This window comes from Mauremys reevesii, linkage group 7, assembly GCF_016161935.1.
Source record: "Mauremys reevesii isolate NIE-2019 linkage group 7, ASM1616193v1, whole genome shotgun sequence".
Classification (NCBI taxonomy): Eukaryota; Metazoa; Chordata; order Testudines; family Geoemydidae; genus Mauremys; species Mauremys reevesii.
In genome coordinates this window covers 95264922-95292700 of record NC_052629.1, presented here as the reverse complement: position 1 = coordinate 95292700, position 27779 = coordinate 95264922, and the positions used below count along the sequence as shown (strand labels likewise).

Below are 27779 nucleotides of genomic sequence, written 5' to 3'. Positions count from 1 at the left end.
TTAGGCATACCAAACAGGATTCTGCATTGCCTGCAACTTGTGTAGTCATTTGCACCAATGCAAAGCAAGTATAAAATACTTCCCCAGAGCACTAACAATTTGTACTCACTTTTATGTAGGACAATATCAGAAAAAGTGGGGTGGCCCCATACTGAGACAGACAGACCATACCCTAATATACCCAGATGTGGGTTAACGTGAAGGATGAACTCTGCAAGTGTGTCAGGGGACCTGTTTTCCTTCTGGCCGCAGCATTTGTAGTGAGCACCTACCCTAAAGCCTCAATGTGACCCTGGAAACTGCTGGCCAGCCAAAAGAGGTCAGAATGTAGTAGGCAGCTTGCTGAGATGTTTTGCCATTTGAAAATAAACAGAAGGATGGTTGTAGGGTAGGAAGGATGGTCTAATCACTTGAATAGGGCCATAGACTGGAATGCAGAAGACCTGGGTTCAATTCTTGACTCAGCCACAGACATGACCCTGGCCAAGTCACTTAATGTACTTTGTGTCTCAGTTCCCCCACTATAAAATGGGGATAATATTTATCTCACAGGATATGAGGATAAACATTCATTGATGACTGTGAGGTGCTCAGATACCCTGGAGATGTGGGCCATCTATGTACCAACACAGGAAAGGATAGACAGTATGCTGCCTGGAGAACAGGGAGCCAAATTCAACAGTGGTATAAATCGCACATAGGGCCAGATCCCTGACAAGTGTAAGCCAGTGTCGTTCCATTGTCTTTAATGGATCCATGCCACTTTATACCAGCTATGGATTTGACATGGCATATAAGGTATCCTGAAAACAGCAGTGCAATTACACCCCTTTCTGACCCCTGGATGTGTAAGTCATACTTGTTTTCCATCCCATGGAATTCCAACTCTTAAGACTTCTGACAGATTTACACCCCAGTGGCCAGCCTCTCCAGGGCCCTGCACTTTGTGTAGTTCTTTACACCCACTGAGATTGCAAGCTCTTTTGGGCAGGGACAATCTTTTTGTTAGATAGTTGTACAGCACCTTGGGGCCCAGATCCTTAACTGGTGACCCTTAAGCACTGCCAGGAAAAAAACCCAGCTTTTATCCCCATGTAATTAGTCACAGAAGACCTGCTTCTGGTCTCCATTACACCACTGTAAATCAGGAGTAACTCCACTGCAGACAGAGGGCTAGATTCTCCACTGGTAAATCAGTGGAACTCTGTTGACTTCACCAGTTCAGAATCTGGCCCCCTGGATTTAAAACTGTTGTAAAGTCAGACCAGAATGAAATCCAGAGACTGCCATGGGAATGTTCCCACATACTCCAGGCTGAATTTGGTCCAGTTTATCTGTTTTGCGGCCTGAAGGCTAGAAAAGTTGTCAAAACACTTATTTAAACCAAAATTGCTGCTTCTCTCAGGCAGCATTGCCTTATAAGGCACCTTAATCACATACACATTTGTCTCCTTTGTGAAGCCTCCCAACAGAAACAGATGGGCAGCATAAACAAGAGCTGAGACAGTTGTGCAGTGACAAGATGAGAGCTTGTTAGTTTAATGAGTCATTATTTATTCCCCTCTAGAAAAGATTAAACAAAATGATACACTCTGTACAAAACAGCAAATCAGTGACATTGAGATGTTGTAGGAAAAACATATTCTGATGCAGAGGGAGGAACAGAAGGTCAGTGCACCTTAATTCCTTGCGGGTACACATCTTAAACTGTGAATTGAGGCTGCCAGAAATATCCATGAATAATGATGCTTTGAACTTAATTACTGCCTTTAATGCAGTGGGTTCTTACATACATCAAACCTTGATATCTGTGTGGCGAAGGGAAGGCATTTTTTTAAAATCCCTATTTTATAGATGGAGAAACTGAGGAAGAGAGAGTTGTGACTTGCCCAAGATGACACGGTAAATCAGTGGCAGAGTTAGGAACAGCACTGAGTCCTGGGTCCTCACTGCTTCTAAGCACAAGACAACACCCTCCTCCCAGAGCTAGGAATAGAACCCAAGAGTCCTGACTCCCAGGTCCCTTACCCTAAGCATTAAACTACATTCCCCTCCCAGAGATGGGACTAGAACCCTGGAGTCAAAGGGAACTGATAGGTGCTTATACTATGTCCTCTCTCATACCCCAAGTCTGGGCGTTTGGAAGGATTTTAAGGTCAGGCACCCAGTTCCTATTAAATTTCAGATGGATTTGGGTGTCCAACTCCAGCAGGCTCTTTTTCCATTCGTAGCCCAAAAAACTATGCAAGTCTGAATTATTCCATATTGTTCCAACAAGGCATCCCCCAGAGATTAGTTGAGCAGTCTTTTAAGTCCCTCCTTATATCCTACCTCTGCCATGCCACCTAAAAATCATTCTTGTCTGACACTGGTTAGGTTAGTGACAAGTGGAGACTACTATTTCTCTGCTACATGCTGTTTCTTTTATTATTCCCTCATCCTCTCTACCCAGTCAGTTGTGTGTCCTATCCAGAACTTACATAGTAAAATTGTGGAGGCAGAAGTGGTCTTCTGTATTAAAATGTCTGTATAATACCTAGCACCATGGTGCCTTGATATTTGACTGGGTGGAAGAATGGCTACTAGACTGAGACTCTGGAGTGTTAGGTTCAATTCCTGGATTCCCTGTGTGACCTTGGCAAGGAACTTAAACGCCTTTAAAAATCTGCCCATTGATCTATCCTTTGCCTCAGTTCTTCCAGCTATAAAATGGGGACAATGCATCACAGGAGTGTTACAAGTATATGGTCCATTAATGATGAGTGACACACAAGTACTGAGATAGACTGGAGTTCCTACCTAGGTACTAAAGGATTATAAATAAATAAATAAAGAGCAAGGGCTGACATTTAAAAACCATCTAGGGAATTTTAATGGGAATTGGGAGTCCAAATCTTTTAGGCAACTTTGAAAATATGACCCACTTGAGCAAATGGAACCATCTGTTGTCTTGGTTATTTCTGCAGTTCTAATGCCAGCAGATTTTAGATTTCCATCAGTTTTAAGGCCAGAAGGGACCATCAACATCCTGCATAACACCGGCTAAAAAATGTCCCCACAAATTCCTGCATCAGACTCAACAATTTGTGGTTGAATTGGAGTCTACAAACTGAGAGACACTCTAAGTGATGGAGAATTTACCACATCCCTTGGTAATCTGTTCCAGTGGTTAATTATCCTTGCTTTTGAAAAGTTTCATCTTATTTCCAGCTTGAAGTATGATGACTTCAACTTCCAACCATTGACTCTAGTTATGCCTACATCTGCTAAAATATACAGTCTGCTAATTTTTACTCCTAGCTTTTTTATAAAGAAGGATCATCATCAAAGCCAAATGGATTTTTTTCCTAGTTGCTTTACTGGTAAAGTGGCAGATTATTTTAAAAATTCAATTAAGAGGTTAAAAAAAATTGCTTACACTCCATTTGACAATTCAAGTTATTTGGCAAACAGCAAGTGTTCAGGTTTTCAAACAGTAAATACAGATAGGAAGACAGTTTGATTCAGAACAGCATGGATCAACTTGATTGAGTTGTACTATATCTGTGGGTGAGTTACATGACTAATGTGGACAGTGAATCTTGATTACAATGCTAATGAGAAATCCCCTTAATATATGTGGTTATATTCCCATCTACATCTTTTTTTCCTTTAACAAGGACCTCAGTGATATGGCATCTCTCACGGGCTCTACTTTAACAGAGTTCTGTGTAAAATAGTCTCTCAATCTGAACCAGGATCCTTTTGAATTAAACTCTTGATATTCCACAGCATCATTCACACCACACCCACTACAAATAGTTTAAAATGACACAGTCCTTTTAAAAAAAAGTCATATCCCTTAAAATTTATTCATATCAGTAAAGTTAGAGGTCTTATTGCTAAGCGGCAATTTATTGCTGATACTGAACTTATCTTAGTTTCATACATTTTTCAGTACTGAGCAACATTCAAAGGCCTGCAGAAAGCAACATAAAAAAAACCCATCGGTATGATGTGCATTGGTGAAAAGTAAGCAACACACTCCTAAAAGCTTAATACCCTATTACTATAAGATGCACAATTGGGATTCCAAACAGGATAAAATTCACCAATTCAAGCTGGCCCAGTTAACCATATTCCATATTGGGGGAAAAATTCTTATCTACAAAACTCAACATTTTAAAGTCTTTCCCCACGGAAGTCCCTTTAGTTTTCATGTCAGGATTTCTTGCCTGCCAGAATCTTGTATCACTTTCCCAGCTTGGTGTTTATCCATGACCTGAAGGACATCGTCCAAAATAGAAGGCCCCAGATCCACATGGAGGGAGAGCAGGGAACCAGCATGGGTCATAAAGGACTCATCCTTATTTTTCTCTTCAACAAACCCATTCTGAGGGATGGCAAACAGCTCATTGGGGCTGCAGAGGTGAGAGATAGGTTCAGAAGTCCTGCTGTCCTTGGATGAAGTCAGTTCTGCCACAGCTTCCTTGCCTTGCAGAGCTGGTTGAACTTTATCATCAAGGTGCAGCCTTGGTGGCTTTGGTGGGGCCTGGGTAGAGGGCAACATTAGAGCCTGTGGACCCCCAATGACAGGCAGTGAGATGGCATTCTTTAAGAGTGGCGAGGGGGCTTCAGAAAATGGTTGCTCATGACCAGAGATAGTAGCAGTCCTTGAGAACTCAAATGGCACTCCACAGTGGCTGCCCCTGTCAGAATCTAGGCTACCTTCAGTCCTTGGTAGAAGGTGGAATTTCCCTTGCAAGAAAGAAATATCCCCAAACATATCATTCTCCCCACCACTCCCTATGTGAATAGTGTGTCTGAAGTCTCCCAAGGGGGGGCTGATCATATCAGAAGAAAGGATATCTCGGAGTTTTTCCTTCTTGCCCTTCCTACTGCCTCTTTTCAGGTAGATTGGAACCTTGGTGGACATCTTGCCAATTACTAAAGCCTTTACTATTCAGAGCTGGCCTGGCAAAGTCCATCAAAATAATCCCTCAGATGAGGGTATCTTTTTGGATCCTAAAAAACAGGTTTAAAAATAATCTAAATGTTTTCTGCCATTTTTTATAAAGAGATGTTTGGAAATGGAGTAGTAACATGTAGGAGAAAAGTTCTCACTGTCAAAATGCTTCAGGGAATTAATTCCAGCCACTCACAGTTTCTCTTTCTAAACTTTGTTGGATATGTCACAGATGATAAAATGACCCAAGTAATTCATTCCAGGCACTTGTGATGTCTTTTGAGAGTTCATCAGTAAATCTGTTGCCTCAGAAAAATCAGCTTAAACTCTTAAAGTTGGAATCAACAAAATGTATTAAATCCAGGGTGATTCATATTTGATGAGGCTGAATGGAGACGTGCTAAGAAGTTGGACAAGTGACATGTTTCCAGTGGAGGCTGAGATTAGGAACACACAGCTTCACCAGTCAATTTGTTCTGTTCTAAATTTTCTTGAAGATGAAACTTGTCAACTCAGCAAAGGAGTATGAACTTCCATTCCCTGACTCTGCTATTCATAATCCAGGTTTTACCACACTTCCAGTCAAACACTGTATAAAACAGATTAATAAAAAAAAAAAAAAAGTTAGTTTGTTTTTAATCTTAGTCAAGATCAGTCATTTTTAGTTATGCTGGAGAAGTTCAGTATGTATTTCAAGGAGCACTAGTAACCTTTAAAATTATCATTGCTTTTGAAATGAATTCTGCTTTTCCATGATTGGCACTGAGTTCCACAAGTCAATGTGTATGCATGAGTCACAGAGATCAGGAGGATACACAAAAATAGACATTTATGCAAACAAGAATATAATCCATAGTTATGCTAGTGAGGATAAATAATTGTAAATTAGACCAACCTTCATGTCTTAAACCAAGCACTAAGTGCCTGGGGTTGGGAAGAAACATCAAGTGAGACTTTCCAAAGTGCCTAAGTGGTTTAGGAGCTTCCACATAGGTGCTTTTTAACATCTCGCCCTTCCCCCATAATTATGCTCCTGAAGAATTGCCTCTTACGTGGAATTTACACCTTTCTCTGATGCATCTGGTACTGGACACTGGTCAGTCATTGATCTGAGCTGACATAGCTCAGTGGTGGGAGTACTATGCTAAAGGGACTCTTAATCTGATGGAAGGAGGCCAGGATACTGGACTACGTAGGTCCACTGGTCTGATAAAGCATGAAGTGTGGGAATACTGAGTTGGATGGATTCATTGGACTGATCTAGTATGACAATTTTTATGTTTCTAAGTTTCAAAAAGCTTCCCATCTCCTCATTCATCTTTCAGATGGATGAATGACAACTAACCAGTTACTGATACCACTTGAAATAAAGATACAATACAACTACAGGACAGGGAGACAGGAATTCCTGGATTCTTGGCTCTGCTACTGACTCCCCGTGCATAACCTTGGACAAATCTCTTCACCGCTCTGTGCCTCAGCTTCCCTAAACTATAAAATAGGAACCATAACACTGCCCTAAGTCACAGGGGTATTGGGCAGGTTAAATAGTTCATGCATGTAAAGCTCTTTGAAGACAAATATTATGATCTCTTCAAGGAAGGGACTGCTTATTGCTACATATCTACAGCACATTGCACAATAATCCTCTGCTCTCAGTTGAGGCCTTAGGCACTACCATGATGCAAACAACTGAAGAAACATAAAATACTATTGACCACAGGCCTGTTTACACTCCAGTCAAATACCCAACTATTCAGAGCAAGCAGACCTCTTTGCTCAGTATACTCAGCACTTCTGGAAAGAAAAGAAGAGTGTCTGCCAAGCAGCTGAGACACTGTAGGCCAGTTCTTCCTCCTCCAGACAATCCCAAGCCATGATGAATTTTGCAAGAGAGTCACTCAACATTCCAAAGTGAACCACATTTGCAATGTTTCATTCGCAGCCACTTAAAAACAAATGCAAGACAACCAGCTGAAAGCTCTGTTTGGACTCTGGGAGTTTGTTTTACCTTCTATTTTAAAGCCCAAACAAAAGAGCTCCGCAAAACCACATTTAAAAAGAAACAACTTTGTGCCAAAGGTAGAGGGGAAGCTATGTGATGTGCACACCCTGCAGTAATGAGAGGGGGAGTCGCCAGCACATATCAATGTTGTTAAAAACTCAAGAGCTTTTTGAAATTCAGGATGGTTTTTAAATGTCAGTCTGTGCCAAATGAATTAAGCAGGATTCCCTTTGGGGCAGCTCTTCTCACAGTAACATTTCAAGTATTAGCACTGATTGGAAGGCATGAGATGCACTGTCCTAGGGATGGGAGTTCCACAGCCACCGCTCCCAAGAGAAGAAGGTGGGTGGTGGTGGTTGGGGACTCCCTCCTCAGGGGATTGAGTCATTTATCTGCCATCCCAACCAGAAAAACCGAGACGTGTGCTTCTTGCCAGGAGCTAGGATTCACAATGTGACGGAGAGACTGCCGAGACTCATCAAGCTCTCAGATCACTACCGCTTCCTGCTTCTCCATGTGTGCACCAATGATACTACCAAGAATGACCCTGAGCGGATCACTGCAGACTACATGGCTCTGGGAAGAAGGATAAATGAATTTGAGGCACAAGTGGTGTTCTCATCCATCCTCCCTGTGGAAGGAAAAGGCCCAGGTAGAGACTGTTGAATCGTGGAAGTCAACAAATAGCTATGCAGATGGTGTTGGAGAGAAGGCTTTGGATTCTTTGACCATGGGATGGTGTTCCAAGAAGAAGGAGTGTTAGGCAGAGACGGGCTCCACTTAACAAAGAGAGGGAAGAGCATCTTTGCAAGCAGGCTGGCTGACTCATGAGGAGGGCTTTAAACTAGGTTTACGGGGGAAGGAGACCAAAGCCCTGAGGTAAGTGGAGAAGTGGGATACTGGGAGGAAGCACGAGAGCACAAGAGGGGAGGACTTCCTCATACTGAGAATGCAGGACGATTGGTGAATTATCTTAAGTGCCTACACACAAATGGAAGAAGCCTGGGAAACAAGCAGGGAGAACTGGAAGTCCTGGCACAGTCAAGGAATTATGATGTGATTGGAATAACAGACTTGGTGGGATAACTCACATGACTGGAGTACTGTCATGGATGGATATAAACTGTTCAGGAAGGACAGGCAGGGCAGAAAAGGTCAGGGAGTTGCATTGTATGTAAGAGAATAGTATGACTGCTCAGAGCGCCAGTATGAAACTGCAGAAAAAACTGAGAGTCTCTGGATTAAGTTTAGAAGTGTGAGCAACAAGGGTGATGTCGTGGTGGGAGTCTGCTATAGACCACTAGACCAGGGGGATGAGGTGGACGAGGCTTTCTTCCGGCAACTAACAGAAGTTACTAGATCACAGGCCCTGGTTCTCATGGGGGACTCCAATCACCCCAATATCTGCTGGGAGAGCAATACAGCGGTGCACAGACAATCCAGGAAGTTTTTTGGAAAATGTAGGGGATAATTTCCTGGTGCAAATGCTGGAGGAACCAACTAGGGGCAGAGCTCTTCTTGACCTGCTGCTCATGAATAGGGAAGAATTAGTAGGGGAAGCAAAAGTGGATGGGAACCTGGGAGGCAGTAACCATGAAATGGTTGAGTTCAGGATCCTGACACAAGGAAGAAAGGAGAGCAGCAGAATACAGACCCTGGACTTCAGAAAAGCAGACTGACTCCCTCAGGGAACTGATGGGCAGGGTCCCCTGTGAGAATAACATGAGAGGGAAAGGAGTCCAGGAGAGCTGACTGTATTTTAAAGAATCCTTATTGAGGTTGCAGGAACAAACCATTCCAATGTGTAGAAAGAATAGTAAATATAGCAGGCAACCAGCTTGGCTTAACAGTGAAATCCTTGCTGATCTTAAACACAAAAAAGAAGCTTACAAGAAGTGGAAGTTAGGGCAAATGACCAGGGAGGAGTATAAAAATATTGCTCAGGCATGCAGGAGTGAAATCAGGAAGGCCAAATCACACTTGGAGCTGCAGCTAGCAAGAGATGTTAAGAATAACAAGAAGGGTTTCTTCAGGTATGTTAGCAACAAGAAAAGAGTCAAGCAAAGTGTGGGCCACTTACTGAATGAGGGAGGCAACCTAGTGACAGAGGATGTGGAAAAAGCTAATGTACTCAATGTTTTTTTGCCTCTCTTCACGAACAAGGTCAGTTCCCAAACTACTCCACTGGGCAGCACAACATGGGCAAGAGGTGACCAGCCCTCTGTGGAGAAAGAAGTGGTTCAGGACTATTTAGAAAAGCTGGACGAGCATAAGTCCATGGGGCTGGACGCACTGCATCCAAGGGCGCTAAAGGAATTGGCGGATGTGATTGCAGAGCCATTGCCCATTATTTTTTAAAACTCATGGCGATCCCGGGGGAGGTCACGGATGACTGGAAAAAGGGTAATGTAGGGCCCATCTTTAAAAAAGGGAAGGAGGAGGATCTGGGGAACTACAGGCCAGTCAGCCTCCCCTCAGTTCCTGGAAAAATCATGGAGCAGATCCTCAAGGAATCAATTCTGAAGCACTTAGAGGAGAAGAAAGTGATCAGGAACAGTCAGCATGGATTCACCAAGGGCAAGTCATGCCTGACTAACCTAATTGCCTTCTATGACGAGACAACTGGCTCTGTGGATGAGGGGAAAGCAGTGGATGTGTTATTTCTTGACTTTAGCAAAGCTTTTGATATGGTCTCCCACAGTATTCTTGCCAGCAAGTTAACAAGGACAAGTGCAAAGTCCTGCACTTAGGACGGAAGAATCCAATGCACTGCTACAGACTAGGGACCGAATGGCTAGGCAGCAGTTCTGCAGAACAGGACCTAGGAGTTACAGTGGACGAGAAGCTGTGTCAACAGTGTGCCCTTGTTGCCAAGAAGGCTAACGGCATTTTGGGCTGTATAAGTAGGGACATTGCCAGCAGATCGAGGGACGTGATCATTCCCCTCTATTCGGCATTGGTGAGGCCTCATTTGGAGTACTGTGTCCAGTTTTGGGCCCCACACTAGAAGAAGGATGTGGAAAAATTGGAAAGAGTCCAGCAGAGGGCAACAAAAATGATTAGAGGGCTGGAGCACATGACTTATGAGGAGAGGCTGAAGGAACTGGGATTGTTTAGTCTGCAGAAGAGAAGAATGAGGGGGGATTTGATAGCTGCTTTCAACTAACTGAAAGGGGGTTCCAAAGAGGATGGATCTAGACTGTTCTCAGTGATGACAGAACAAGGAGCAATGGTCTCAAGTTGCAGTGGGGGAGGTTTAGGTTGGCTATTAGGAAAAACATTTTCACTAGGAGGCTGGTGAAGCACTGGAATGGGTTACCTAGGGAAGTGGTGGAATCTCCTTCCTTAGAGGTTTTTAAGGCCTGGCTTGACAAAGCCCTGGCTGGGATGATTTAGTTGGGGATTGGTCCTACTTTGAGCAGGGGGTTGGACTAGATGACCTCCTGAGGTCCCTTCCAACCCTGATATTAAATGATTCTATGATTGTTATAAGCTGGGTGGAACTTTGTTATAGATTGAGTTAAAACTTCCACCTAAGACAAAAAGTGTATGAACTCACCCCAGGCCTTTTTGCTGATTATTCTTTTCAGGGGGGTGGGAGAGTGAGGGAGGAAGGCAGAACAGAAAAACTGAGGAAGTCAGAGAGAGTCTAAGGGAGCAGCTGAAAGAGACCCGGGAAGAGGTTTTTGGTCAGGGGAGCAGGCTGTGAGCAAAGGAAGCTGTTTCCTGCTATTTGATTGCTTCTGGGTTCAGAGTTTCAGGACTTTGTCCATTCTTTGTAAATAAACAAAACTGCATCAAAGAAAATACTAGACTCCATCAATTTCTACTTCCAACTGGAACATCCCCAGGGTCCTAAAACTTTGGCTAGCTGCTCAGGTCAAAAAGGGGCAACACTGAGGTCAAGAGTGGGATCCAGTCTCCAAGGAGAAAAATTGTGGGCTGGTATTCCTGTTGAACCAAGATGGAGCAATCAAAGAAGGAACTGAAATAGGACCTTGAAGCTTCACAACAGAAAGTAAAGCAGCATCTGGAAGGTTCCAGAAAGGGCAGAGGGTTGATTTTCAGGCAGAGGTCAAATCGGTGTGGGAGCAACAACTCCTTATGTTCAGACAGGTTGGGAAGCCCAGCTACAAAGCTCCAGGCTGGAATGACAAGACGGGTCAAAGAGGTGACCAGCACCTGAGTGCCATAGACCAGAGGTTTTGTCTATTAAATAGTGGAGACCAGGAAAGCTTTAGCCAACTTGAAACTTGCTAACAGAGAGGGATAGCTCAGTGGTTTGAGCATTGGCCTGCTAAATCCAGGGTTGTTAGTTCAATCCGTGAGGAGCCCATTTAGGGAACTGAGGTAAAAATCTGTCTGGGGATTGGTCCTGCTTTGAGCAGGGGGTTGGACTAGATGACCTCCTGAGGTCCCTTCCAACCCTGATATTCTATGATTCTATAGGCAGCAGTAAGGACTAGGAGCTGAAAATTCAGTTCCAAAAGAAAATCACAGATCACAGTGGAAGACAGCTGCCTGGATAAGAAATTGAGCCAGCCAGAGGACTCTGGTAAGACCAGACATTTACAACAGTTGTCTACCCTGTTTGTAACCCACAAAGTCCCTGAGGAGCCAGCTCCAGTGATGCAAAAACCTACAATCTTTGAGGGGAAAACTCGCTGGGAGGCTTATTTGGCTCAATTCAATATTCTAGCTCAAATCAGTGCTGTGAGATGGACACTAGTAGTAACCCCCCTTTTTGTCTAACTTGAGTGGCCCAGCTCTGATAGTGCTGCAGAACTTAACCCCAGAAAAGAGATGGAATTATCCAGACCTGGTACAAGCCCTTGACATGCAGTCTGGAGTCAGCCATCAATCTGAGCTAGCCAGGGCACAGCTAAGATCTAGAAAAAAAGGGAAAGAAGAAACCCCACTTGAACTAGCAGAGGACCTCAAAGACTTATGTGCCTGGCATATCCGCATATCACAAAGGCCATCCAGGATAGATGGGCAATGGATCAATGTGTAGATGCTCAGCTGGACCCTGACTTGCAGATCAGTATCAAGGAAAGGAGGTCAAAGTCATTCTGAGAGGCTGTGGATTTTGCTACAGAACTTGAATCTTGAAGAGGAAGCAGCTATTAGTGAGGAAGATGGAAGCTGATTACCTTGATCCCTGCAACTACAATTCTGTTTCTAATATATATGATGGAAAGGAGGATTCTAATCTGGATCACAACAAATTAAATGATTGGAACAAATGATAAATATTATTTGTACAAAGGAAATTGGCAATAATTAAAGAAAATTAAAGGAAAACAATTCAGTTAAATGCTGTTACTGTGACAAAACTAGCCACAAAAAGGAGTGTTATACATTTAAGGAAGGCCAAGACAGAATATCACAAGTGTCTAGTGAAAGCTCCTCTTCTAGTTTGAGAAATAGGGGGACATTAAGCTGAAGAAGAAAAGCTTGGGGATACAAGGATCAGCTCCAGTTTTTGTTTAGATCTGGGCAGCTAAACAGTAATAATGGGAGTTTGGCTACTGAGTGTGTATAGGATCTGTGATGTGTATTCTTAGGGGAATCTTAGCTCCTAACGTTCTTGTAGTTCTGAAACAAGAACTGATCCCATTTCCTTTGCTGAATGACTCTGACAAACAGCAAATAGTGAGAAAAGGCACTGCAGTTGCGAAATGTGAGCTGGGTATCTGGTAAATACTGTTATAGAAGAAAACGACAATTGGGAAAGTGAGCTCCCAGAGTCGGACTTGTTCCAGCACAGTGCTGTACACTTACCCAGGGAACAGCAGAACAGTCTAAGGGTTGGTCTACACTAATGCTGTAAGTCGATCTAAGTTACACTAGTTCAGTTACGCAAGTTACGTAACTGAAGTCGATACAACTTAGGTCAATTTACAGCGGTGTCTACACTGCGCAATGTTGACTGGAGATGCTCTCCCGTCACCATAGCTTCCTCCTCTCAGAGCTGGTCTACACTGGGAATCGATCTAAGATACGCAACTTCAGCTACGTGAATAGTGTAGCTGAAGTCGAAGTATCTTAGATCAATTTACCTCAGGTCCTCACGGCGCGGGATCGACGTCCGCGGCTCCCCGTGTCGACTCCACTACCGCCACTCGCTCCGGTGGCGTTCCGGAGTCGACGGGAGCGCGTTCGGGGAAATGGATATATCACGTCTAGTTGAGACGCGATATATCGATCCCCGAAAAATCGATCACTACCCGCCGATACGGCGGGTAGTCTGGACATACTGTCAGGGAGGTAGAGTACAAATGTGGAGGGGAGCGCACTCTCCGATTGACTTAGCGTGTCTTCACCAGACCCTCTAAACCGGCACCGCTGCATCCATCACACCAGTGCCAGTTTAGCCAGTAGCATATAGACATGTCTTAAGACTTTCTGGTTAGAAATTAAGCATTGTTCTCCTTATCCAACAAAGATATAGGTTCTACTCAATTGGTCCAACACAAGATTGATACTGGGGGAAACCAACCCATTAAACAGCCATCTCACCGGTTACCAGAAGCTAAAAGGGAAGAGGCTCTACAGGCCATTGAGAAAAGGTATCAGGAATGGAAGGCATATCAAGCCTTCAACCAGTCGTTGGGGCTCACCCATAGTTCTGGTTAAGAAAAAGAATGGCAGCACCAGATTCTGTGTGGACTGTAGAAAATTAACTGATAACCTTGATGCTGTAAAAAGTGGGTATGGCAAGTGGAAGTGGATCCAAAATAGAGAGGGAAAAACTTTTCACAGCAGGACAAGGCTTGTGGCAATTTAAAGTGGTGGCTTTCGGTTTGTGCACTGAGAGGCTAATGGAGAGGTTATTATGTGGGATGCCCTCTCAGCCTGTCTATTATACCTAGATGATATTCTGGTGCATGCATAAAGAGTTGAGCAGGAACTAAAACATTTACAAATGGTCTGTGATAAGTTGAAGGTGGCCAGTTTGAAACTGAACCCAAAGAAATGTGACTGGTTCCAAAAAGAGGTAATCTGCAGTGGGCCAGACATGCCAAACCTGCGGAAAAAACAGAAATTGGGCTTGTTTTTGGCTTAATTGGCCTGTGAGTTGCTTGTTGGCTAATTTTTGGCTTGTTGCTTGTTTAGCTTGTAGCTTCTTTTTTCTGATTGGCTCCCAGCAAGCAGGAGAGCATCTCCTGTCGACATTGCGCAGTGTAGACACTGCTGTATTGACCTAAGTTATATCTATATTATAAGTGTAACTTAGATCGACTTACTGCATTAGTGTAGACCAGCCCTTAGACTGTTCTGCTGGCAAGGGGGGGGGGCAAGCAGGGGCAAGGGTGGGGGGAGATTCAGGGGTGCACAGCGGGCCCACCACAGACCCAGACTGCACGCCGGAGGGATCTAGTTACATAGTATGTTGGGGTTCTTAGAGATTGGCTTGTTTTGAAATGATTTTTGGCTTATTGTGAAAGTCGGGGTGTGTACGTATCGTGTGAAAGTTGGCAACTGTGCAGTGAGCACACAATTAGCAAGGGGGGAATTTCCACTGACCAGAAGAAAACTGTGGCTGTACAGAGCTGGCCAATTCCCCAGACACTCTCAGCTGTGCAGTGTTTTACAGGGCTCTGCTCCTGTTACCGAAGGTTTATTTGTGGATTTGCCAATATTGCAAAACCACTGCCCAGGTTGGGTGAGAAAGGGAAACCACGTCACTGGTCAGCAGAGTATGATGTAGTACTTTCAGAGTCGACAAAGGCTCTTCTGACCACTCCCGTCTTGGCCCACCCATGATTCAAAACCCTTTTCAGATTGGACACAGGCGCTAGTGCTTACAGATTGGGGGCAGTTCTGAGAGAAATTATGACACCACCCAAAAAAGAACTCCTAGCTGTGGTTAAATCCAATGAACATTTTCATCACTCTTTGTGTGCGAGGAAGATTATGGTGACTCAGGCAGACCTGCAATGGCTCTTTAGATTCAGGAATCTTGAGGGACAGCTTGCCAGGGGGTTGGGGAAACTGCAATGTTACAATTTTGCAATCACACAGAGGCATGGCCGTAAGCATGGTAATGCTGATGCCCTTGTCCAGACAGGTCTCTTGCGAGGCTAATTGCAAACACTGCCCCAAGCAGGAGAGCAAGGAATTAGCTGCTCAAGGGAATGGGAGTGCCTCTACTCCTTTCCTCTAGTCTAATTCGCAGAAATGCCTCTGTGCCTGGTTCATCCACCAAAAAGACTGGGGAAAGAGGTAGAAGAAATGGACTCCAGCGCAACTAAAAACTTCCCCTGGATACAGGATAGGGCATATTGGAAAATCAACTGGAAAATGTATCCACCCTGGAATGTAGTGTCTCCTCACAGTGAAATCTTTCTGGTCACAGTGGGAAAGCTTGGAATTTAAAAATGAAATATTTTAGAGGTGATGAGAGAAACCAGAAGATGATGGGTACTGGTACACTGAAAAAGGAGGTCTTAAGGTTATGTCATGATCTTATAACTGCAGGACATTTTGGGGTTGCAAAAACCTTAGACAAGTTCTACTGGGTAAAAAGCAGCCAAGACAGTTGGTACAAGACATATGCTGTTTGCATTGCGAACATGGTCCCCCTGAAACAGGGAGAGCCCCTTTGCAGCCTGACTATCTTGATCTCACCCACCATACAGCCTGCATTGGGGACATGACAGACTGTATATGGTATATGCTGTCCAATACCAAAATACTAATATCCCCCTATAGTCTGTATGTTACCCCCGATGACACAATAACTGACGCTTCAAACTCTTTGTATCGTTTATTTTCAAATATTCTCTAATAAACTCTTGAGGGGACACCAACGGAGTGCATTACCATTGATGTTCTTGGGACCCTGGCCTGAGACAGAGGCTGACAATCAATACCTGCTGGTAGCTATTAGCTAATGAACTACTTCACAAAGTGGTCTATGGCTTACCCAATAAAAAAATCAAGAGGCTGTGAAAATTGCAGGGGTCCAAATGAATGAATGAATTCACCAGATCTGCAGTCTTGGGTGAGTTACACACAGATCAAGGGAGAGACTTTGAATCCAAAGCGTTTCAATAGGTTTCTGAGATTCTAAATGTCCACAAAACTCACACTTACAATCTGATGGGATGGTGGAAAGCTTCAGTAGGGCTTGGCCGGGAGGGTTGCGGGGGTGTCAGTTGGCTAACTTTGCAAAACAGCACCAAAGGGACAGGAACCAGCATATCCCATTTCTTTTGATGGCTCAGGGGTGTGAAAAATCCACCACCCCAAGAAATGTAGTTAAGCCAACCTAACCCACAGCATAGACCAGTGGTTTTCAAACTGTGGGTCGTGACCCAGTACTGGGTCACAGAATGTAAGCCACTGGGTCGTGGCAGCTCTAGTCAGCACTGCTGACTGGGTCGTTAAAAGTCCTGTCAGCGGTGCTGCCTAGCTAAGGCAGGCTGGTCCCTACCTGTTCTGACACTGCTTCCAGGGCGCAACGCAGCCAGCAGCACGTCCAGCTCCTGGGCAGGAGGAGCCACAGGACTCCGAGCACCAGCTCCACACTCCCATTGGCCAGCTGGGGGGGGCAGTGCCTGTGAGCGAGAGCTGCGCGGAGCCACTTGCGTGCCTCCATCTAGAAACTGGACCGGCTGCTGGCCGCTTCCGGGGCACAGCGCGGACCGCAGTGCCAGGACAGGCGGGAAGCCTGCCTCTGCACCCCGACTGCGCTGCTGTCTGGGAGTCTCCTGAGGTAAGCCTACATCCCAACCCCCTGCCCCATCCCTGAGCCCCCCCCCAAACCCAGGGCCCCCTCCTGCACCCCAAACTCCTCATCCCTGGCCCCAGATCAGAGCCTGCACCCCCAGCCCCGAGCCCGGACCCTTCCACACCCAACCCCTGCCCCAGTCCTGAGCCCCCCTAAACCCAGAGCCCCCTTCTGCACCCCAAACCCCTCATTCCGAGCCCCAGCAAGATCCTGCACCCCCAACCCAGAGCCCTGACCCCCTCCCACAGCCCAACCCCCACCCCAGGGCCCCCTCCCACACCCTGAACCCCTCATTTCCAGCCCCACCCCTCAGCCCTGCACTCCAACCCTCTGCCCCAGCCCTAAGCCCCTCCCACATCCCTAACCCCTCATCTCCAGCTCCATTGGGTCGTGGGCATCAACAATTTTCTTCAACTGGGTCACCAGAAAAAAAGTTTGAAAACCATAGACAGCAGTAGGCCAACAGAAAAATTCTTCCGTCAACCTAGCTACCACCTACACCAAACACAAGAAACCCTCCCATCAGCATAAGTGTCTACACTTGAAATCCTACCCGCTGCAGCTGCGCCTATGTAGCATTTCAAGTGTAGACAAGCCCTTATAGAACAGCAGTCAATGAGAGTACAAAGTGTATCCCAGCATGCTTCACATTTGGGCAGGAGCTAAAGCAACCTCTTGTATGGAGTTTCTGAAGTGGAACAAAGGGATTTGAACCATTTGGACTGTGTGCAAACCCTACAACCCAAAACTGAAAAAGTTCACATCTTTGCTAGGGAAAATTTGAGGCCTCTGGCAAAATGAAAAGGCTCTATGATAAAAAGGCATATGTAGAAACTTTTTAAAGAGAAGACATGGTCTGGCTGCACAATCCTCGAAGGAAGGACAGAAGCCCTAAACTGGATGAATTTTGCGAGGGACCATACATAGTCTTGACACAAATAATGAAGTGGTGTCCATGATACGGTTAGATCCCAGGAGTAAGCCCAGAAGTTATCCATCAGGACCATCTGAGAAGATATCAGGAACAGAATGACAGAATTTCAGCTTAGCGACCCCCTGAATCTGAGAAAGTAGGGGTATGTCTACACTGCAGAATTGTCGACAAAATTTTTGTTTTTCACGGGTACTTAAAAAAGCTGCCGCCCCCCCCCCATGAAAGACAAAACTTTTGCCGACCCAAGTGGCAGTGTGAACGTGGCTTTGTCCGCACACTCTCCTGCCAACAAAGCTAACGCTGCTCGCGGGGCTGGAAGTATTTTGTTGGCAAAAGTGCCAACAAAGAGCGTTTTCACACGCTGACTTTTAGCGACAAGGCTGTGTCACTAAAAGCTGTGTGGTGTAGACAAGCCCTAGCTGTGGCAATTGAAACTGGACAAGTTGTTACAGAGATGAATTCCCCATTAGAACAAAATGGCCAGGCTCTGCCTAAGCCATCAAATTCCACAGAAACAACCTCAGAAGAACACTGAAAGGCAATCCAGGGAGAGAAAAGCCCCAAAGGGATTTGAGTGGGAATAAAATTGTTTTGGGCTGGTGAGATGAAACCACCTCAACAAAAAGACACTGTATATGTGTAAACAGTTAAGCTTGTATCATTTTAAATTTACTTTTAAAATTTTCTGTTTGGGATGGGCTCTTAAGTGCCACCATTAAAGGCTTCACTGGGACAAGAACCAAACCTGGGGGAGGGTATTGTTATGGACAGGGTGGAACCTTGTTATGGGTTGAGTTAAAACCCCCACCTACGACAAAAGAAATGTGTGAATTGTGAACCTGCCCAGAGGCTTTTGGCTGAGTATTATTTTGGTATACGGGGTTGTGAGGGAGGCCGAATACAAAAACTGGGAAAGACAGAGGCCTGGTTGACACCTAAAACTTAGGTCGACCTACCTATGTTGCCCAGGGGTGTGAAAAATTGACACATCTCTGAGGAACACAGTTAACACGACTGAAGCCCCACTAGGTCCATGAAAGAATTCTTCTGTCAACCTTGCTACTGCTTCTCCAGGGGGTGGATTTACTGCTACTGCAGCCACGGAAAAACCCCTTCCATTGCTCTACCAAGTGTCTGTCTACAGTACATCACCACACAGCACTGTAGCTGGAGTGTTGCAGTTGTGCTACTATAGCGCTTGCGGTGTAGACATACCCACAGAGAGAGAGAGACACGAAAGGAGCAGCTGAAAATGTGTGTGGCTGTCCCTGGAAGAAACCTGGGGAGAAGTTTTTGGGTCGGGGAGCAGGCTGAAAAGCATGTTCTTGGTGCTGTGAGCAAAGGAAGCTGTTCCCTGCTATTTGATTCCTTCTGGATGGGACTTTGTCCATTCTTTGTAAATAAACAAAACTATATCAAAGAAAATACCAGACTCCATCAATTTCTGCTTCCAGCTGGAACATCCCCCGGCCCCTAAAATTTTGACTAGCTGTTTAGATCAAAAAGGAGCAACAGTGCTATTGGAGCAGTGTGCATGGCTATTCCAGGAGTTGGATTTGTGTGCAGTTTTTGCCCCAAGACTTCACTTACGTACCTTAAAAGCATAGGGGCAGATCCTCAATCAGTATAGCTGCATTAACTTTAATGGAGCTATGTCAATTTACACCAGCTGTAGTTCTTGTCCACCCGTTAGGCATAGCTCTTATTCTGGACTAGTGGTAGAGGCACTGTCCAAGCACAGCGCTGAGAGCCTGAGGCTGTGAGAAGAACAAATTGTTTGTGTGTGCCTCAGTTTCCCTTTCTGTAAAATAAGACTCATTATTGCCCTGCTTTTGACCTAAGTTACATTGATGTAAATAAGGAGTGGCTCCATTGAAGTCAGTGGAGTTACATATGGGGCCTGATTCTGATCTCACATTAGTTTTACACCAAAGCAACTTCATTGACTTCAGTGGTGTTATTCCTGATTTACATGACCACAAGTGACATCATAGTCAGGCCTAGTGAGTGCTAATTTTTAGTATTAGATAAGCCTGATCTCGGGAATGATTTACATACGAAGATCTTTCTAAGCTCTAGCTAGGCAGAGGTGGGGGTGGATTGGAGGGGAGCTGCTTTTGAAAATCTCATTCCTAAAAAAATAACCAAAAATCTCCAGTCAGTCAAATGACCAGAATAAGCCCCCAACAAATGAACCTGCTGTCACTCAATAATGATCTAATTTCCTTTCTGCCCCATTCTCTGCACAATACAGTCCGTGTAGCTGCATGCTGCCCAGTCTAGCAACACTAGTTGAGAAAGGAACAGCAACAACAGAAACATACAAGCTTTGCAGAACTCGACTTGCTAAGCAAAAATGGTGATTGCTCACTGAGCTCAGACTCCCAAGTGAAAGGGAAGAAGAAATATAACATGCAACACAATATTATCACCTCCTGCTGCTACTATGGTTGTCACTGGCAGGACTGTACAGTTATAGATATGTTATATGGGACTGATGGAACCTGAGTTCAATTCCTGGCTCTGCCAGTGGCCCGCTGGGTAACCTTAGACAAGTGACCTCCCAAGCCTATCTGTAAAATGAGAATGACATTGATGCACTTTGAGACATCTGGATGAAGAGCTCTATAAGAGCTAGGTATTAATTAATTATTATTATTATTATTCTAGGGTCACCAGTCCTAGAGTTTTTAGTTTTAGTAAGGAGAGGGAAAGGTATGTATAAAACTGCAGTGTTTTATTACTGGATATCAGAAAGGAAACCTCCAACCCAACATGGCTGCACATAGGAGAGCCATATAACTGTTTGGCAATCATTTAGACTGGGATTCTTAAAGGAGGCTAAGGAACCAAACTTCTTTGAACTCCTTTAAAGATTCTACCCTGAAACATTAACATGATCAGCTTAGCCCTCTGTATTTCAATGGCTATTGTAACAAAACAGAGAACATCTTTGTACCCCCCTCCTAACTCCCACAGGGAATGACATCATATTCCTTTCTGTACTGTGCACCACACCCTTTTCTTTATAAAAATAGCAGCCTAGCCCTGTTTGTGCCTGTTACTGGCAAACCGTTTCCCTTTTGTGTCTTTCCTTCCTGGGGCAGCCTGAGAGGTTCAGTTTAACGGCTCCTTGTAGCACCTGCTCTGACAGGCTAATAGAAACCCCTCCCATCAGAGATTCAATGGCCTCAGTACCCACCCCCAAAACAAAGGCATCCTGTGATCGAGCCCCCCCCGAGCGCTGACGCACACGGCACTTTGGCTATTCAAGGGGCAGTGGTTAGTATTGTGATGCGGTGCCCATTGAAATAGTTGGTAAAGCTCCCAATGACGTAATGTGCAAGATCAAGCCAATTCTCATTTACACTAATAAGGCTCTGGCAGTGTAAAAGGGTCCTTCGCATTCACTTCAGGGCCCCTTCACTTTATCAGAGTGGTGTAAAGGGACTTTGGTGCAAATGAGAATCAGACCCTACTCGGCTAGATAAAACCAAAGGTTACATCACAGATGGTTATTAACTATTCTTATGACTGTACTGCCAAGAGACCCCAACTGGAAACAGGGCCCCATGGCTGCAAAGAATACAACTGCAAAGATCATTTTCCTAGCCTGTCACTTTAACGGTTCACCCCTCCCTTTGAATACCTCTCCACTGCATAAAGCATGAGCTGCTTCTATTCACTTTCATGGCCCTTCCCGGTCAATCCCCAACCCACCCTATTTATCATGTCTCATCTGCTGTTGAGCTGTCAATGCTCACATCTGATTGGACCATGGTGCACGCCTGCATTATCCAATTGTTACATTTTCAAACAATCCCCTTTGTGCTTTCTCCCATGTTGCCTCTCATGTTTGGGAGGAGCTCCCCATAAACATCCACAAAGCCACCTCACTGTCAACTTCAAATCCCTCCTCAAATCTCTCCTTTGCTGTGAGGCCTACAAACAACTTGACAACAATCAGACCGCTATTATGCTGAGATCACAGCCCCTCTATCACGCTCACCAACATTGTGCCATTGTTTCCTTGTATTCCCCGATCTGCCTGTACCCATCTGTTGTCTCTTGTATTAGATCTAAGCACCTCGGGGGAGAGACCAACTTTCTGTTCTGTGTTTGTACAGCACCTAGCACAATGGGGACCTGGGTCCATGACCGTGATTCCTGGGCACTCTGGTAATACAAATAATAAATAATAATTGTACTAGGCACTGCACAGATACAGAGGCCTAGTCTACACTTGAAAAGGTTTGCCAGGATAGCGATACAAATTCAGTTATGCCAGCAAACCTTCCTAATGTAGATGCAGCTTATACTGGCAAGCGTGCTTTTGCTGGTATAATTTACACCAATTAACTAAATAAGCTGGGGAGAGGGGATATTACGCCCCTAACTGACATTATTGTACTGGCAAAAGTTTCTAGCACAGACCTGGCCATAGTAAGAGAGAGTCCCTATTCCAAAGAGTTTATAATCTAAACAGGCAAGATAGACAAAGAGTAGGAGGGGAAAATGCCAAAGCAAGTCAGTGCAGAGCTGGGAAGAGAACCCAGATCATCTTGATCACACTCCAGGAGTTCCCTCCCCAAACCTATGAAATGAGATTCAGGTGTATATGCCAGGAGAGAGATGGAGTAAAGTACAACCTGGAAAATGTGCCTCACGGTCAGTAAGAAGGTGAGATGGACCATCTGGAATTGGGTGGGGACCAGGTTTGGTGCAATTCCAGCTATCCAGACACTTGGTTCTCCTCAACATAAAAATAAAGAGGCAGGGGTCTTAATACAAGCCTGTAGGATAGGAAGGATGCTCCTGCAGCTAAAGTACTGGGGGCCCAGTTGTGATCTCACATCAGGATAAATCAAGAGTTAACACCACTGAAGTCAGTGTGTAATACTGCTGTGTGAGCTGGGATTCAGCTGGATTCTGCTCCCAGCTATACCACCAACTCAGCAGATGGCCTTGGATAAGGCACTCCCTTTACCTACCTCCCAGGAGTCTTGCCATTTAGTAAGGGAGAGGCAATGTGGCCTAGTGGATAGAGCATTGGACTAGGACCCAGGAGTCCTGGATTCAACTCCTGGTTTTGCCACTGCTTTGCTGGGTGACATTGAGCATGTCACTTCCCCTCTCTGTGCCTTAGTTTCTCCCATCTGCAAAATGGTGATAATGATTCTGCCCTCTTTTGTAAAGCACTTATCTACTTATAAAAAGCACTGGGTATGTGCTAGGGATTAGTATTTGTATTGCAGCAGCACCTTGGAGCCCTAGTCATGGAGCAGGACCCCATTGTGCTAAGTGCTGATCAAACATAGAACAATGAGACAGCCCTGCCCCAAAGAGCTTACAGTATTGTCTGCCATATTCTTCATCCCATCCTACCGCACAATCAGGGCCTTCAGCAGTAGGGGGATCAGAGTAATAGCAAGAGATTGATTCCTTGGTACATGCTCCAGTGTTGGCGAGGGAATGCTTATTAGCATGGGAATTAAACAAACAAACAAAAAAAGTCATGGGACCATATTTGGTTATTCAAGTAGCTTGATTTTGCAAAATCTTAAATAAAAGAATGCTCATCCCTAACTCTTATCACCTGTAGATCTCAAGGCACTTTACAAAGGAGCTCAGGATCATTATCCTCATCTTACAGATGGGGAAACTGAGGCACAGAGAGGGGAAAGGGACTCCCTCAAGATCACCCAGCAGGCCAGGGCAAAGCCAGGAACAGAACCCAGTTCTCCTAAATCCCAGTCTAGTGCTCAAGCCACTAGGCCTACCTGAGTCTCTTTTACCTCCAGCCCTCTCCCCACCTGGTGGTTTGTATAGTTATTAATACCTGTGGAGAGTGGATATAAGCCACTACCCAGATCAGAGTTTTCCACTCATTCACACTAAGGCTGATTAGCCACAGCATTACCCCAGGTTTATGCCAGTGACACTCCATTTTCAGTTAAATTACACTGAAAAAGAACAGGAGTAACACAGTGGTGAACCATGGCAGCTAGCAGTAGAGTTTTGCACCTACTCTGCACAGGTGTTAAATGACTCCATGATGTGCATCCAAGGGAGAATCAGCTCCCCCTCCCTCCCTGCACGCACACACACTCACATCCTTCAACTTCTGAGACTAAGGCCTTGTCTACATACTGAACTTACTTACACTAGTGAAAAGCCACAGTGTTACACCAATTAATTCAGTGGAGCTGCTCCTGATATACTAGTGTAAAAGCAAGATCAGAATCTGGGATCTTAGCACCAGTCTAAACTCCTAGGGTCAGATTCTCCACTGGCCTGCAGCTGGGGAAGTCATTTACATCAGTCAAAGTGAAGGCAGCAAAGGTGTGTTTAAAATGTTACTAAGTCAGAGCAGTGAATGATTTGCACCGCTATAAATGACCACACAAGGTGAAAGGCAACAAGGAGACTGACTCCTTGTGTAGACACTATTTACACCAGTGCAGCTTATCCTCAGGGTAAACTGCACTGGTGGAAATCATGAAAACACATCTACACAGGGGCTTGCACCAATGGCTAACACCCCAATATAAACAAGGCCTTAGATTAAAAGACTCCATTTCCCCCCCTGAAGGAATAGGAAGTCTTGTGCTGGCTGGTTTTCTTATACATGTAAGCACAGAGTTTGGAAGCATGCTAAGGGACTGACATTCCTTAGCAGAGAATCCACCTGGTTCTCCCATACATCCACTAGATGGCTGTATCTGTCAGGGATCATCTTAAAAGAAGTTTCATCTTTCCAGCCCCACAAAGGTCTCTGAGTTACATGGAGGGTCATTTCCCTCACACCGCTCACAGAACACTATTTGTTTAGTGCTCCAGGGAAAACTTTTGCCCTAAAGAGGAATGTTTTAAAAATACCCACAATAGATTTATCTGTAGAGTGGATACAGCCCACACAATCCCATCCTCCAGTAAAAGCCCTCCCTCCCCCCAAAAAAATAAAACCGAACCTTTGAGCCCACCCTACCAAAATTATTCTGTCAATGTAAAACAAAGCAAAGCTCTGTGGCAAAACAATTTGAAAAGAAGATTCTCTTCAAGGGACCTCTGAGCCTTCAAGTTGCCAACCTGCCCTGGAATCTCTCTTCTCTTGTTCTGTGTCTCCTCCCTTCACTGCCTTGCCCTGCTGTTGACTCCAAGCTAGTCTAGCCCACAAAGGAATTGGACAGTGAAATGTATGTGCAAGTCCCACAAGGGAGATGAAGCACTCAGAACTACCCTTCTCCTGGCAGATCACTAGTCAGAAAGATGCCATGAGACACCATATTAGCCCACCAGGGAGTTGGGGAGGGATTGGTATAGCAAGGCAGGCAGGCTTTGGGAGCAAAGCCAATCCTAAGAAGTTATTTATTCCAGGACGCCCAAGACATTAGGTGAGTTGGTAGCCAGTAACATAGTATGCCAGCCACCTCAGCTATCGAGCAGCCAGGCAATGCAAGATCAGGACTCTGGGGACTGGCAGCTATTCCCATTGCAAGCACCTCCTGCTGGCCAAGTTACAGAACACCAATGACATTGGAACCTGAATTTTTGCCTTGGCCAGTTGGAGGATGAAGACAACTGTAATGATCATCTTCCTTAGAGAGGGGAGAATCATCTAAGGATGTGGGAGAAACTATGAAGAGGGCGAAGTTAGGCCCAAACTTCAGACTGGGTGTCAGAAACCCGTAAAACGTGTCTAACTGAAAGATACACTGAACAAAGTAATGCTGTCTAGTGGCTACGATGCTGAGCTAAGTATCTGGAGAGGTGGGTTCTAGGCTCTTCCCCTCTCTTTGCCACTTGGCTGTTTCCACTTTCACCTTTTGTCTGTCCTGTCTATTTACATGGTATGCTCTTTGGGGCAGGGGCCATTTCTCAAAATCTATCTGTACAGTGCCAGACACAGCAGGGCCCCAACCTCTTTTGGGTCTCAAGTTGCTACTGAAATACAAAGAACAATGAAATAATAATATAACAAATAAATACTTCAAGAAGGGCAAGAGACAGTGGGCTTCAATTGCAGGAAGGGGTGGTTTAGGTTGGACATTAGGAAAGACTTCCTGCCACAGTAATTAAACACTGGAATAAATTGCCTAGGGAGGTTGTGGAATCCAATGTAAATCATTGGAGATTTTTAAGAGCAGGTTAGACAAACACCTGTCAGGGATGGTCTAGATTCTTAGTCCTGCCATAAGTGCAGGGGACTGGACTAGATGACCTCTCAAGGTCCCTTCCAGTCCTACTATTCTATGACTCTGGAAGAGGGGTCCTCCTAAAACTAGCAACACCCTGTCTTACTGGGCACCTACTAGTGACAATCATTAATGAGATATAAGCCAACCTCTAACCATTAGGGTGAGAAGAAAGTTTCCCCTTGGGTCAAGTAATCCCATAATTGCCTTCTATGGGTTTCTTGCATCTTCCTCTGAAGCAGCTGGTACTGGGCAATGTTGGAGGCAGGATCCTGGACTGGATGGTAATTTCAATATTCTTGTATTAGGGTGGATTCCACTCTCGGTAACACAAGAGCAAACGGAGCCCCCTGGAATTACTTCAGATTTACACCTGCATGGTTCCCCAGCTATCCCCTACTATGTCACTTATTTAAGATCCATAAGGCCTGCTTCTCATTTACCCCAAGGCCCTTTACACTGCTCTGCCAGTGTCAAGAGGTGTAAAAGTAAGCATCAGTCCTTTATCCCATCATCCGGAACATGACATCTATTTCAAGCATCTCAGTTTGCCAAACTTAATCTAAAGATAGTTATGAACTTCACAGCTGGCTTCTAAAATTATATAAGGCAGGTTGCTGTATGTAGATCATGCTAGATGTAGACATGTTACACAGGTGTAAAAAAAATCCTCACAGGAGACAACCAGAGCTTTATATAGAAGAGGATGGGTAAATGATACCCTGAAGTCCAGCTCTAAATTTAAAAGGCAGTTACTAAGTCCCGCAGCTCAATTTAAAATGTGAGAGAATTAATTTCTTCCCCCTCCCCTCTTGTTGCAAGCAGTAAGAGCGAATTTAACAAGCTTTACTGATTACAGATTTCACTCCCTTAAAACAAATACCCTGGAAAGTCAGCCCTGGTTGTTAACAGATGGAATGAGACAGAAGGAGAGGGATCCCGTTTCAGTGCCAAGCCCACTGCCCTCGACAAGGAAGAAAAGTGGCAGCAGCTACCAACTTACATTGCAAGAAAACACTGCCCTCCTGGATCGGAAAGCTAAGACTTTGCCCTCTTTCTGGGGCCTCAAAGCAACTCAGACATTCTTGGCCTCATGCACACATCCTGGCAGCAGAAATTATCCCCATTTTACAAAGAGGGAAACCGAGGCAAAGAAAATATTCCACTATCACAGCCCCCCCACCCCGCAGAGCCATGAATAAAACTCAGGAGTGCTGACTCCCAGCCCCACTCTGCTCTAACCATTCGACCACACTCCCCTAACATAAGTGAGACCAGAGCCCAAGTGTCCTGGCCCCCGCTCTCCTCTCAGAGCTGGGAACAGAACCCAGGAGTCCTGACTCCCAGCATAGCTTCTTGGGCTCTTCCGAAACTCCAGTCTCGGGCTCCGCGGCAAGTGAAATTGCAGCAGTCAGTGTATTAGCTGGCACTGCCAAATACCGTCACACACGCATCCTTCAAAGTTTTGGGAGAGCTACCAAAAAAAGCCGACAGCCACTCACTCCACCTCCCCGGTACTCACCCTTAGCCCCGGATGCTGGTGGCAGTGAGGCTCCTGCTCCGAGGTGCAGCCAGCAACTGAGTGAGCAGCAGCGGGTTCTTCCTTCCCTTGTTCCCCACCCTGCGTCTTCTTGAGCCAATACACGGTGCGCTGCCTGCAATGTATTCAGCGAGGGCTGCTCCCGAGCGAGCCAATGCTAAAGCTACACTGGAGCTAGCCAGAGAAATAGCATGCAAACTCCTCCCCAGGCCAAGTGCACCAGCCAGCCAGCCCCAGCCTGCTCTTTCGCACTATTTCCCCGACTCCACTGCTGGCAGTTAGACTGAGGTGGCATTTTAGGGGAGGCCTTGGGCATCCTCTTCAGAAGGGGCTACAAACAGGGTCAGACTTTTTTTTTTATTTATGAAGCTTGCAATCCTCTTTACTGACCTTCAGAGGGAGGTGTTCGCTGCATGCATAA

The 27779-nt window shown here is 45.3% G+C and overlaps 1 protein-coding gene across 3 annotated transcripts; it reads right to left on the bottom strand.

The window, feature by feature from the left end:
- Positions 1-1554: 1554 nt before the first annotated feature.
- On the bottom strand, positions 1555-27493 carry CDC42EP2 (CDC42 effector protein 2). 3 transcript variants are annotated; one of them, XM_039482718.1, is made up of 2 exons: positions 27341-27493; positions 1555-5534 (listed from the first exon to the last, which is right to left on the bottom strand). In XM_039482718.1, the coding sequence occupies exon 2, from the start codon at positions 4913-4915 to the stop codon at positions 4196-4198; it is 720 nt and encodes a 239-aa protein (XP_039338652.1). In that variant the 5' UTR covers positions 4916-5534; positions 27341-27493; the 3' UTR covers positions 1555-4195. The 3 variants fall into 3 exon arrangements, with proteins under 3 accessions (XP_039338652.1, XP_039338655.1, XP_039338654.1); XM_039482721.1 differs by lacking the exon at positions 27341-27493 and adding an exon at positions 22273-22288; XM_039482720.1 differs by lacking the exon at positions 27341-27493 and adding an exon at positions 5841-5855.
- Between the last annotated feature and the right edge of the window lie 286 nt (positions 27494-27779).